Source organism: Embiotoca jacksoni, unplaced genomic scaffold (assembly GCF_022577435.1).
Source record: "Embiotoca jacksoni isolate LCO1_2020_lvr unplaced genomic scaffold, fEmbJac1.0.p SCAF_30, whole genome shotgun sequence".
NCBI lineage: Eukaryota > Metazoa > Chordata > Actinopteri > Embiotocidae > Embiotoca > Embiotoca jacksoni.
Genome location: NW_027185382.1, coordinates 4,630,735 through 4,643,712, shown reverse-complemented (window position 1 = coordinate 4,643,712; position 12,978 = coordinate 4,630,735). Strand labels below are relative to the sequence as shown.

Genomic DNA, 12,978 nt, shown 5'->3' with positions numbered 1-12,978 from the left:
TTTAGATTTAGAAGTGAAGGAGTCCAGAAAATGTGTGGTCATATTTAAATGACATTCAATATCCTTCATATATGTCAATGTACAGTATGTCCATCACCAATATTTAAAATATACGTGATTTATATGGAAATATTTACCACTAATTAAAATAAAATTCATCCGAGCTTAAATATATTAGACTCATATAAGTCTAATATATTTACAGACACACACATTTAATACTTATATTCTACAGCGTAAAGGCTCATATGTTACCTATGAATATTTGTTTCTGTCGCTGTAGTATTCAAGAAGAGAGAGTACCTAACAGCACACCTGAAGCTGGATCTCCACTCACCTGGTTTCGGGTAAACAAACAGCACCGGAAGTGAAGTGATTTCAAAATAAAACAGTAAACCCACCAAAGTAAAAGGCAGAACCATGACAGTTTTGTTCCAAAGGGATAAAAGAGATTTTAATTACACACACTCATCTGTAAATCTTTATGTAGCTTCTGAAATTCCCTTTTAAGTTTATGTAAATTAGTAACCATGTCTGTATGGCAAAAAAAATGTTAGAAAATGTACTAATTACCACACTAACCTGTTTTTCTGGAAACTTTGTCAGTAATTATTTTTCACACGAGACTATATTGAACATGTGCCAGTTTTACTATAACATCCCTGTATTTAGTAGCAGGAGTGTAAATGATGCTAATTTGAACCAGACAGGTGGGCGAAGACTCCTCGAAAACGACCAGAAGAGTTGCTGTCATACATTTATCCCACCAGGAAGCAACAAGCTGCTTCAAGTAAAACACTTTCAATGCAGTAAACCTTCTTACCTGTAGGGGGAGCCGCAAACGTCCACGCTGCATCAGGACGGTTGAGCTAAAAGCTGTTTCTTTCTGGAGCTGCTTTTCTATCTAAAAATACAAAATATGAGCTGTGACAATTTTTCTTAAAGAACATCCCCTTTAATATTTCCTGCAGCCGGACTAACATCAGGGACATAAACAACAAACACCCACTGCTTTAATATCAGGACATCCATTCATGTTAAAACATATTCACCACTAAACCTTTTAATATGAAGATGTTAACGTTGGGGGAAAATCTCCATATATTTACTGCATTTGACATGTTTTGTATGAAGCAGATGTTGTGGAATAATTCCCTGTGTGGTCTGCGTTTAAAAGGAAGCTTTGTGGTGTGAAGCAGATGGAAAGTCCTTCCAGCGAGAATCCGACAATGATGAACTGCAGAATGTGAAATCTCTTTCCAGGCAAGCAGATGTTCATGTGGGATTTAAGCAGCCTCGCCAAAGCAGAGTATGAAACCTGTACGGAGGAAATACAGCGTAGTAAAAGACAGAACGAGGCTGAACTGTGATTCATATCGAACAATAAGAGAAGAAGAGAAAGATGTGTTTCAGTAGTCCGACTCATCTGACAGATCCTCCTGCTGCGTCCAGTGCTTCCCCTTCTTCTTCTTCTTCCTCGTCCTCTCGGCCATCACCATGGCGGCCAGCACGGTTATCACCACGGTGACGGTAATGATGAGCACGGTTACCGTCTCGGCGATGCACAGCTCGGTGTCGACGTGCGTCAGTCGGTAGTCGTAGAGGACGGGCGGCACTTTGCAGGTCAGGTTGTAGTAGTCGTCCAGGAAGAGCCTCTGGATGCTGCGCAGCTTCCGGAAAACTCTCTGCAGGTCGCAGTCGCAGTTCCAGGGGTTCCCCTCCAGCAGGATGTGGGTGCTGTAGGTGTGGATGCTCAGGAAGGTCTTGAAGTAGACGGTGGACATCTGGTTGCCAGCCAGGTTGAGTAACATCATGCTACTGAGTGGCTTGAAGACGGCCGTCTCCATCTCACTGATCTGGTTCCCGGCGAGGTTGAGGACTTCCAGGGAGCGCAGCATGGAGAAGATGCCGCTCTTCAGAGACGCCAGCCGGTTGCCCCCCAAGTGGAGCTGTCGCAGGCCGCTCATGGAGGAGAAGGACCTCACCTGGATGGTTTGGATGCTGTTGCAGGTCAGGTTTAACCTCTGGAGGCCGTCCAGGTGCAGGAAGCAGCGGCTGTCCAGGTGGGTCAGGCGGTTGTGGGCGAGCTGCAGCTCCCGCAGGAAGGCCAGGCCGGAGGAGAACCCCTCCGTCAGGGTGGAGATCCGGTTCCAGCTCAGGTCCAGCTTCTGCAGGAACTCCAGCTGAGAGAAGGCGCCGTCCTCCACCGTGCTGATGTTGTTGTTGGGCAGCAGCAGCACTCTGAGTTTGCGGTTGCTGCTGAAGGAGCGCGCGGGGATGACGGAGATGTGGTTGTCGGACAGGTCGAGCAGTTCGGTGGCGGTGGGGACTCTGCTGGGCAGCTGGGTGAAGAGGGCTCGGGAGCAGATGGTGAACCTGAGATCTCCACGACAGTCACAGCCAAGCTCACACCAGGTGCTGTGAGACCTGGAGGACGCCTCCGTCACCAGCAGGAGGAGCAACACTAAGTCCTTCATGGCTCTCGTCGGCTCTCTGGAGATATTAACAGTCCTGTGTGGAACATATCAACTTTTACTGCAAACAGTTTGAACGCAGCGTGAGAAAGAACATGTTTGTCAAAATTTCAGCCCCTTTATTAAGAGACGATTCCAGTAAACTTCCTGTTTTTGTGACCAGCTCTGAAGGTGAGCTGCACAGTTTTTGATTTTCTTCGTGTTTCAGGCAGCTTTGAGCTTCTACTTATTTCCTATAACATAAAAATCAAGCGGAAGACTGTTGCTCAAATCGTTTAATCAATCACAGTAAACAGGGACTCTGAATTTTTTGTCAAAGCTGTTCGGAGTAAGTGAATCCGTGTTACAGCAAAAATGAATAGTCCATGTTTAATGTGATGAATTACACAAAAAAAAGCAAGTTTCAGGATGTTATTCATTTATCTTTATATAACAGAAAAGATGAAATGGCAGAAACGCAGCAACAAAATAAAAAAAAAACACTCATATGTTAAGAGCATCAAACAAATCATACCCAGTGCAACATAAAAACATGTGAAAAATGCTTTTCAATATGATACCAGAACCATTTATTGATCTGAGAACATTCCTGATGAAAACAGGAGGTAAATTGCTTCCATGTCTGATGATTAAAACTGTCTTGAAGATGGAAAACTGGTCACAGAAATGTTCTTTTCGCGTCCTAACTTCTCGTAGAGACGATAATAAAAACGTCCTTATTGCATGTGAAGTAAAAAGCAGCTAAACAGATGTTCAACACGCTTGTTTCTCTTCTTTCATAAAGTCTTCGTCAGAATATTATTGTGCTGAATGAAGAGATAAAAAGAGATGAGACGGAGCGAGAATAAAAAGAGCATCTTCCCTGCGTGATGTCCTGTAAAAGCCCCAAACATTGTCCACTCTCCTGTTATAATTTAAAGGTTTATTCTTACCAGCAGCTGCTCCTCCGGCTCTACCTGATGACAGTCGTCAACATCCAGCCGGCGGTAGGTGGAAAGTGGACGTGACGGAGGTGAGGGAGGGCCTGGAAAACCCGACGAGCGACACCACAAAGACAGAGTGTGATGGAAAGAGACACAGAAGGGGGGGAGGAAGAAAGAGAGGGAGGGAGAGCTCATCAATTATTCACCATGCAATGCTGTGTGTGTGTGTGTGTGTGGGGGGGGGGGGGGGGGGGGTTTGGGGATGGGGGTGGGGGTGGGGGAGAGAAGAGAGAGGTTATGAGAGCGCAGCTTTAAGAGATTGAAGCCAAACTGGGCCGCAGAGCTGAGAATTAGAAGGTCTGGACAGATTTGATTGATTGCAGGCACAGCGGTGTTTATCTCCGCGTCGTTCCCGTTTATTTATAGATTCATACATTTAATCACAAAAAGGTGGAGCGGAGAGCTGGGTTTTCTTTCTCTGTTCCACCTTTTTATCAGGATGAGCGTCTGTGGCAAGAAAAAACATTAAAGAAATGTAAAGAGGCAGGTTGAATCTTTTTTTTTTAATAAAAACTAAAATACATATTCGAACTGTTTACTGTGGTACAAATTTAAGATTCATGTTGTTTGTCACCTTGTAAACACCTTATAATGCAAATATTAATGTGCAATTAAATATATTATTATCATGTTTGCGGAGTTTTAATTTTACTCTTAATTTGATTGCTCTTGTTGATAAAACTTCACTTTGTTCCACATCGGCCGGTCAACTTCCTGTTTTTGTTGCTTCCTGACGAGAGTAAATAATGTCGAGGTCGTGAATCTGATACTGTGCTCAAATGTATTGGCTGCGTTTAGTGTTTAAATCCTTGAGTTGACACCTGTGGATCAATAATAAAACAAAATATTCAACTTAAATTAAATTAAAGTGAGTAAATCGGGTTGTTTTCCGGTGATGAAGTTGTGACTCTTCGCTGAGATCTGAGGAGAGCTGCTGCCCAGATGTGACATTATTTACTGTCATCTGTAGGATGAAGCTGAGATGTATTGGATAGGTGATGAGGGGACCTCTTGGTCACTGAGAGAAAGATGACACTAATACGTCCAAATCCCCAGCCCGGATAAACCACCTCCATTAACCCAGGAATCGGAGCTCCGAGCCCAACTTGTCCTGCAGCTCTTTAACCCAAATTCTGTTCGGCATTTTGCTGAGTCAAGTGCTTCTGCCATTTCTTTAGTCGGCAAACGGGGGCACGGGGCTCGTGGAGATTTGTCGGGTCATGTCTAGTTCATATTTTTCCTAAAAAACTGGAATTTATGTGAGACTTTAGGTCATTTACTTCAGTACAAGTTTAGTCACCATGTAAAAATACTCCGATATAAGTAAAAGTCAGTAAAAAAAAGGCTAAAATAGGATTTAAAAACCGACCTAATGGGCAACTTTTGCAGTTATATTAATGTTTGAGTGACATTTGAGTGTTTGGCTGCTGATTTTAACTAATTTATTTACTTTTGGTTAAAAATGATCTTACGAATGCATCATTATTTGTGAACTCATCACGTGTTGTATATGTAAAATCTGAATTTGTGCAGCAGGTGCACAAAGCAGCTGTCAAACTCAAGGAGATAGTACGATATTTATTATCTATTAAGTAGCATTACAAAGATACTCAAAGTCATTGTAAAATCAAATCTATAAGCATCTGTTTCCTGGATTATAATTTCATTGTCTATAATGTCATTGAATGTTGTTTCTTGACGAATGCTGAAATTAAACGAACGTCTGCAGACATAGTAAGAAACATGACGGCATCATTAAACGAATTAAGAGACGGACCTTCAGGGACACAGCGGATGCCATATGTTTAATGAGTGTGGCTAATGCGTCTGGTCTGTGTTGAACCACTGTGACTGTCAGGAGGCGAAATGTGTAGAGAAAAACACAGACAATATTCAGTTTCACAATTAAAACAGAATACAAAACATGCAGCACGTAAATGGAGAAATAAATCAGTAAATTAGGGGAAGATTTAATGGTGTGGTGAATTACTGTAACACGCTGCAGACCGTTGAGATGTTCCCTGCAGACAGTGCTGCTGATGATACAGTCGTGTTTCCTCTCACAGATATTGGGTGTCTTGCAGGGATCCGGTTTCAAAGCAGCCTGTACAATAACAGCAGCTGGAAACTACTTTGGTGACCAGTACACTTAATATGATTATTGGAGGAGTTTCTGAGGTCCCCGGCACCTGATTTAGGAAAAATCTTGGATCTCTACAATAAATAATATAATTTATGATCACATTCATGATCCTCTGTATCAGCTTACTGTATTTGGACCCAGATTTCAGTTTCTGTTCTGAGAGTACAAACTGTAAAATCACCACTTCATATATTTTTGAAAGTACAACCACTAATCTTCTTCTGCTACCTCCACTACTACCTGCTCCAGATGTGTCCAGCTGAGGGCAGCTGGTGTGTTTTACGGGCCCAGCTGTGCTGTCGGCCGTCAGACGATCAGAGAGCAGGAGGATTACAGTAAGACAGAAACCCTGACAGTGAAGCACATGAAAGCAGTCTCAATGAAGACGCTAATCGTTAATCCCCGTGGATGAAGATTACCTCCGTGTTCCGCCGCTGCTGCGAACATTAAAGTTGGACTCCTTATTTATCTCCCTCACTTTTGCTGGTTGATTGGGTTTTCTACTGTCTCCATTTGGACATTTTACACAATTCCAACACATTAATTTAAAGCTGTTTACAAGAAGAGCGTATAACGTCCGCAGGAACAAATGCTTAATAACATCAAAGCTGTAAATGCACCACTTCTTAAGAAACAGCTGGGGAGAAGCAGAGTGCAAATCTGTACATACCGCAGGCTGTGAGCAGCTCAGGTGGGTTGAACTCAAGACTGTAGTTTGCACTGCCGACCAGCAGGGGGCGAAGCAGGTCTGCTGGAAAACAGAGGCAGCACAGCAGGACAGCAGATTACTGACTCCTTTATGGACAGCGGCAGCAGCAGTGGTACTAATAACATTTATAGTAGAAGCAGTAGGAACAATCGCATGTTGTACATGGAGTAATACCATAACAACAGAGATAATACTTTTAAATTAATTTTAAACAGTAATATTAGTAGTAGCGACAATGGTTGTAGGAGAGGTACCTGTACTAACAATAGAAGTATCAGTAGTTGCTTAAATAGTAACAGTAGTAGTAATAGTAGTTCTAGCACCAGCAGTAGTTGAAGAACTGTAGTAGTAGTAGTAATAGTAGTAGTAGTAGTAGTAATAGTAGTAGTAGTAATAGTAGTAGTAGTAATACCACTGACAGTAGGAACAGTTTTAGAAGTAGTGGTTGTGGCATCATTACTGGTAAGCAACAGGGAGTATTAACAGCATAAATGGTACTAGTGGTACCATGAGTACTCACAGTGGTATGTAATGGTGGAAGTACATTAGGACAAACATAGTTTATATAGTTGCGTAAGCAGTAGAATCCTTGCAGTACTTACAAATACAAGTGGCATTTGCAACAACACAATAATACCACATATACAAGCAGTTTTAAAGTACCCTACTAGTACTACTACTACTACTACTACTACTACTACTATTTCAGTAGCAGCAGTACTAACAGTAGTAGTTGTAGTAGTAAGTATGGTAGCACCAGTAAAAGTATAGGCCAGTTGCAGTAGTACTATAGTAATACGTGTACATGTACTTTGCTACTAGAAGAATTTAGTGGGTTTCACACACTCAGACACAAACACACAACTTGTTACACACCAACGACAGGACCCGCCCATCAGCTGTCAATCATCACACTGAGCCACTCACGCCTCTGTCCTATAAAGTCAATTCAAATTTATTTACAACATAACAGCTGACAAAATGAGAGACGGTGTGCAGTCGGTGAACTGTGTGCATAAACTGATACAGTATGTGTGAATATGTGTGAGTGTGACGGACGAAGGTGTTAATAAATGTGTCGGTGGCGGTGCAGCGCGGCGGCTCGTTCGCGCCCCTCCTCAGATCCAACATGGCAGCTGTGACTCAGGCTGCAGAGGCCGGCTGGAGCAGATTGTCCCTGCCGCCGACCGGTCCTCAATCAGGTCCTCAGATCTGAGATCTGACAGACAGTGATGGATGCTGTCATCAAGTTTTGTACGTGACAGCTAACTACTGCTACTACTAAGAAGCCCATGGTGTGAGGGTGTGAAGAGGACAGGAAGTAATGAAACGTATCCACACACGTTTCCTGCACTTCATGACATCAAATTCAATTTCTAATAAAAGACAATGTTAATTAATCATGAAGGAAAGAAACTCCAAATTTACCTGGAGCTGTCGGGCTGTTAAAAAATATGACTTTTTCTTTCTTGATTGACATTAAATTGATAGTAAAATACAAAATAGGACTTTAAAGAACTCTTTACACACTTTGCAGCATCGCACATAGCATGATGCCAACTGGTTTAACAGGTCCAATGGATGAATGACATCACACATGTCCAACATGCGATGACATTAACGACTCCTCGCCAAGTGTGAAGCCATTCCTCTGAATAAGCATCATCGCTGCTGTCATCTCCACTGTGACTGTCATCGTGTCCGTCATCACCGTCGACATCATCGTCTCAATTTTTTAGTTACTTTGGAGCACAACTTCAGTTCAGTTCAGAACTCCATAGACAATTTGGCAAATTTTTGCAGGGGAGACGCACTGCCGTTATTTAGACTGGAGAAGAAGAGATGACGCAGAAGGAGGAGTGCAATCATAAACTGAACAAGTACTACATGTACTACTACAGTACTACATTTCATGTTAACTACTTCCTGCTAACAAGCTTCGAATAAGTCTGACTGATGGACAGTAAACCAGTCTGAACTGGTATTTGGGATACTGGGCCCTGCTCTGTGACACGTCCTGTGTGACCTCTGTGAGTGTGGAAGTGAGTGTGTATTTCCAGACAGAGCCCAACGTAGTGGGTAAAAGAGAGGTGTGCAAGGACACACACACACACACACACACACACACACACACACACACACACACACACACACACACACACACACACACACACACACACACACACACACACACACACACACACACACACACACACACAGTCTCCAGTGGTCTCTGGTTGTCAGTGTGGATCCATCAGACCAACAGGAGGGAGGCTGTGACCTCCAAACCAACATTCCTCTCTTCTCTTCTTCCTCCTCCCAGCTCCTTGTTTTGTTCCTCTTCCTCCTGTCTTCTTCCTCTTCTTCCTCTCCTGTCCTCTTCCCCTCACATTAATGTCCTCTTCATCACCACTCTTCTTCCCTTTAATCTCTCTTCCGTCTCTCCATATTCTGCTTTGTGTTTTTCCTCCTCGTCTCTATTCATTGCTCTTCTTCCTCCCATGTTTCAGCTCTTATCTCCTCCTCTTCCCTTCCTCTTATTGTCATGTCTTCTTTCCCGACTCGTTTCTTCTCATTTTTCAATCTTCAATAACTGATCCGTCTCCCTCTTTACTCGTCATCTGCTCTGTTGTATCTTTTCTTCTCTTCCTCTCTGACGATTTGTCTCAGCTCTCCCCTCTTCATCTCTCCCTCCTCTTTTTTCAAGAAAAAGCTTCTTATATTGTATTTCTGCTCTAATCTTCTTTCCTTGAACCCTCCTCTGCTTGTTTTTTCAGTAACTAGGTCGAGGTTGTGTTTCTGCTCTCTAGTCTGGACTGACGAGCTCACACACACACACACACACACACACACACACACACACACACACACACACACACACACACACATATAGTATTTCTGGCAGCTCAGCGTGTGATCGTCCCCTGAGATGTCAGAGCTTTTAGGTCAGGCAGATCTGTGAGCTTCAGCAGCTTCCTGGAAAACTGAAAAAAGGAAAACAACCAAAACAGCGGCAGGATGCTGAAAATACTCTGAATTATTCAACATCATCATATCAAAGCCAACACAACAAACAGAGAAACAAACCTGTCAAATGAACACAAACTGCATTAAAGTATTATATACCTGTTGGTCCCATGAAGGCTTCAGTTGTTTGGCTCTGTTCTTTTCTCTTCTACATATTTTGTTTATTTTCGATGTATTTTAAACTCCAGAGAGGATATTTGTTTAGTATAACACTTTGACAGGTTTCTGAACAAAAAATATTAAGGAATTGCCAGGATTTTCTATAAAGCGCAGATCATCATTTCTTAATCCAGATTTTGTTGCTGAAATTCACAGAAAATGACCAAAAACCTTGAACAAGTGGGGAGAAAATGAAATGCTTGATATGCACCACAGTCCTTTCGTGAGTTCCAATACAAACAAAAGTTACCGACTTAACATTAGAAATGAGGACCAACAAAGTTAAAAACAAAACTATAAAACTTAAAGTAATGAACTTCGTAAAGAAAGTTTTCTGCTCCTTCAAAGAGGAGCACAGTTGGTCGCTTTTGCTTCTGGCATCAATATTTGACGACCTCTCCACCCGCCTGGTTCGCCAGGGTCGCCAAAACAAACGCACTGATCCAACCTGTTCCGACATATTGACATGGAGGACCAGGTAACATACACACACATACCGGTGGGGTGTGTGTATGTGTGTGTGTGTGTGTGTGTGTGGGTTAAAGGTCAAACCGTGCGGGTGAAGATGATCAGTGAAGCAATGCATCCTGTCAAACAGAATCACAGCAGAGAGTAAACAGAGTCCCTTCAGTTGTTTACACGCTGACATGTTTACATTCAGTGTGAACAAACATTATTTGGCCCTTTTGTGACACAAACTGTTTAATGATATTACAGCAGATTATTTTTATCCAGAGAAGGTTGAAACCCGAGTGTGTATTGTGTGTTACGGCTCAGAGTTGGGTGGACGCTGCAGTGAGCTGTCAGTCAAACATGTGATCCACACAGACACTCTGTGGTGGTTTGACCTGAGCTTCACGCTGAGGTCGAAACCTGCAGGGTGAACACCGACACTCAGTAAAGGTCAGGACAGTCGACCACAGAGACCTGCAGCTAAACACACACACACACACACACACACACACACACACACACACACACACACACACACACACACACACACACACACGTGACCTTTTAACTTGATTCATGTCAATTGAGCCAGGTTTTTAGAAGAGGGGCTGAAATCTGGTGAAAGTGTCTTGCTTACCTGACGTATGGATGAAGAACTGAAAATCCACGACAGGTCCCAGGGTTGGACACAAGGACGGACGCAGCAGGAGACACCACAGACTGAAAACTAGGGAGGAGAGACAAAAACATGTATAATCAATGTGATGAGATGAGCAGGTGATGGCAACTGAGGCCGATGAGGAAACTGAAGCAGGTGAAAGGACAGTAAAAGACACGTTAGGAGACATCAGGAGGTAGAAACAGGTAACAAACAAGGAAGGGAGGTGAAACAGGCCGAGGAACCGGAGTAGAGCAGGAGAAGGAGCAGAGCAGGAGAAGGAGCAGGCTGCAGGGCAAGAAGGAGAAGAGGAAGCGGTGAAGCACAAATGAGACAAAAAAGATGGAAGTGACTTTAAAAAGAACAAACAGGAAATATCAAAGTTAAATGAGGAACAGAAAGAAGTTTGAATTGAGGTTTGTTGTTTGTACCTTGAAGAGCAGAGAACTGCAGAACGTAGACGATGGAACCTCGTAGAGACAGGAGACACAAGCTGCAGTCCTCTTCAAGATGTCCACTTCATGATGTCCACTTCATGTTGTCCACTTCATGATGTCCACTTCATGATGTCCTGTTCATGTTTTCTTCCTCATGTTTTCCTCTTCATGTTGTCCTCTTCATATTGTCTTCTTCCTGTAGCAGCAACAAACTACAGTCCTGGAAAAAGTAGGGAGACCTAGTAGTGCAATGAGTTTCAGGACAGCGAGAAACACTGAACGTCTCTGGCCAATGAGTTGCAAGATTGCAACCAGAAAATACAATTTCAGAGCAATAGTTTACAGGACATTGACAAAGGCGGAATATCCAGGCACAACCTCTCAATGCTGTTAGTTGCACTATGGCAATGGGGGAGGAACCCCCTGGGAAAATGAGCTACAGGCCAGAACCAGTAACCAACCTACTGCAGTCCGGCCTTGGTCCTCCATCCAGCACGTTACACTCACCCTCGACTCCAGCCTGGCAATCTGCCCATCCTGCTCCACCTCAATCCTCAGAACAAGGCAAGGTATAACACAAAACAGATACTAAAGGAAAGTAACTTTCAAAATAAAACAGGTGTTGGCCAGGTGTATTATAGTCTAAATGTATTTAATGTCAGCAGATTTCCCCAAAAATGTTTCTGATGTACTTGATTTCTCCTTCAAATGTTATGACACTCTGAATGTGTCACTAATCAGAGCTGTTTCTGAGTGTTGGTGCAGTCTGCTGGGAGTCGGCGCTTAGATCTGTGTTACACCGATGGGAGGTGGAGGTTGCTTCATCCCTAAAAGCCTCCTTGTCTGTCAGTCAGAGATGTTCAGATCTAAAGGTGATAAATTCATGTAAATCAGATGGCTGCGGTCACACCAAGGTCTCGGCTAAAAACAGGAGATCTTTCAAAATCTAAAATTTGTCCTCTCTCCGTATTGAATTCCTGTTTTATTTATTCATGTCTAATTAACTATAAAACACATTGTATGTGTTATTGTGAAGCGCTGCTACAAATAAAGTTCATGTTCATTATTCATCGTCCCCTAACGGAGCTTCTTTGTCAGTGAGCAGGAGTGTGTTTTACCTTGATGCAGGGGGGAGAGCAGAGGAAGTGCAGGGCTACCTGTGTGTTGGGGTGGACGTAATGCACACTGACAGCTCGACGGGTGGAGACGGAGTGTGCAGAGACAGAGAGCGCTGTTTCCTGCTGCAGCTCTGCGTATAGGCGAATAAAAGGAAAAGAAAATAATCAAGATGGACAAAATCAATCTGTCAGCGATCAATCAGGGCTTCGGAGCTTTTAGGGGAAAAGAAGAAACACCAACAGAAAGCGTTTCAGGATATTATGAGTGAAAAATTCAGGGATCTTTTTGAAGACGAAGGTTTCAATTCAAATTTTAAAGATAAAATTATTTTGATTCAAATGTTCTAAATCTGAATGCAGCTTTTTGTTATGTTGTTTATTTTCGGGCGGATGGAAGTCGTTATCATAATGTAGGATACCAAGAGAGCAAAATATTCTGAACATGTTGCAGGTTTGGTGTTAATAAAACAGTTTAGAGAGTCATCCTGAATAGTTTGAAAGCAGGTCAGTAGCTGTGCACTCGGCACACAGAAACAGCACAGTGTCCATATTTTCCATCAGGGAAAAGGCCTGAGTGGTTATAGATGGTCATTAAATATTTCATACCTTTTCTATGCAGCAGGAGAGACGCTCAGACCAGAGAAACTCCTGATCGACATGTTCAATACTGGAACTCAGGACAAATACAGGATGCTGAGGTGCTCTGTGCGCATTTCAGTCTCAATTAGAGACATCTTCAGTACGAAATTATAACAAATTTTGAGATTTTAATATTTAAAAGAAGTCACATTTCAACATGTAGTCAAAGGACTCATTC

The 12,978-nt window shown here is 42.8% G+C and overlaps 1 protein-coding gene across 1 annotated transcript; it reads right to left on the bottom strand.

The window, feature by feature from the left end:
* Window positions 1-496: 496 nt before the first annotated feature.
* On the bottom strand, window positions 497-6,302 carry LOC138207024 (leucine-rich repeat-containing protein 4C). The gene is given in 4 exon segments (XM_069164005.1): window positions 497-1,462; window positions 1,464-2,511; window positions 3,407-3,498; window positions 6,271-6,302. Coding segments are annotated over 2 exon segments (1,371 nt in total). The 5' UTR covers window positions 2,478-2,511; window positions 3,407-3,498; window positions 6,271-6,302; the 3' UTR covers window positions 497-1,105.
* Between the last annotated feature and the right edge of the window lie 6,676 nt (window positions 6,303-12,978).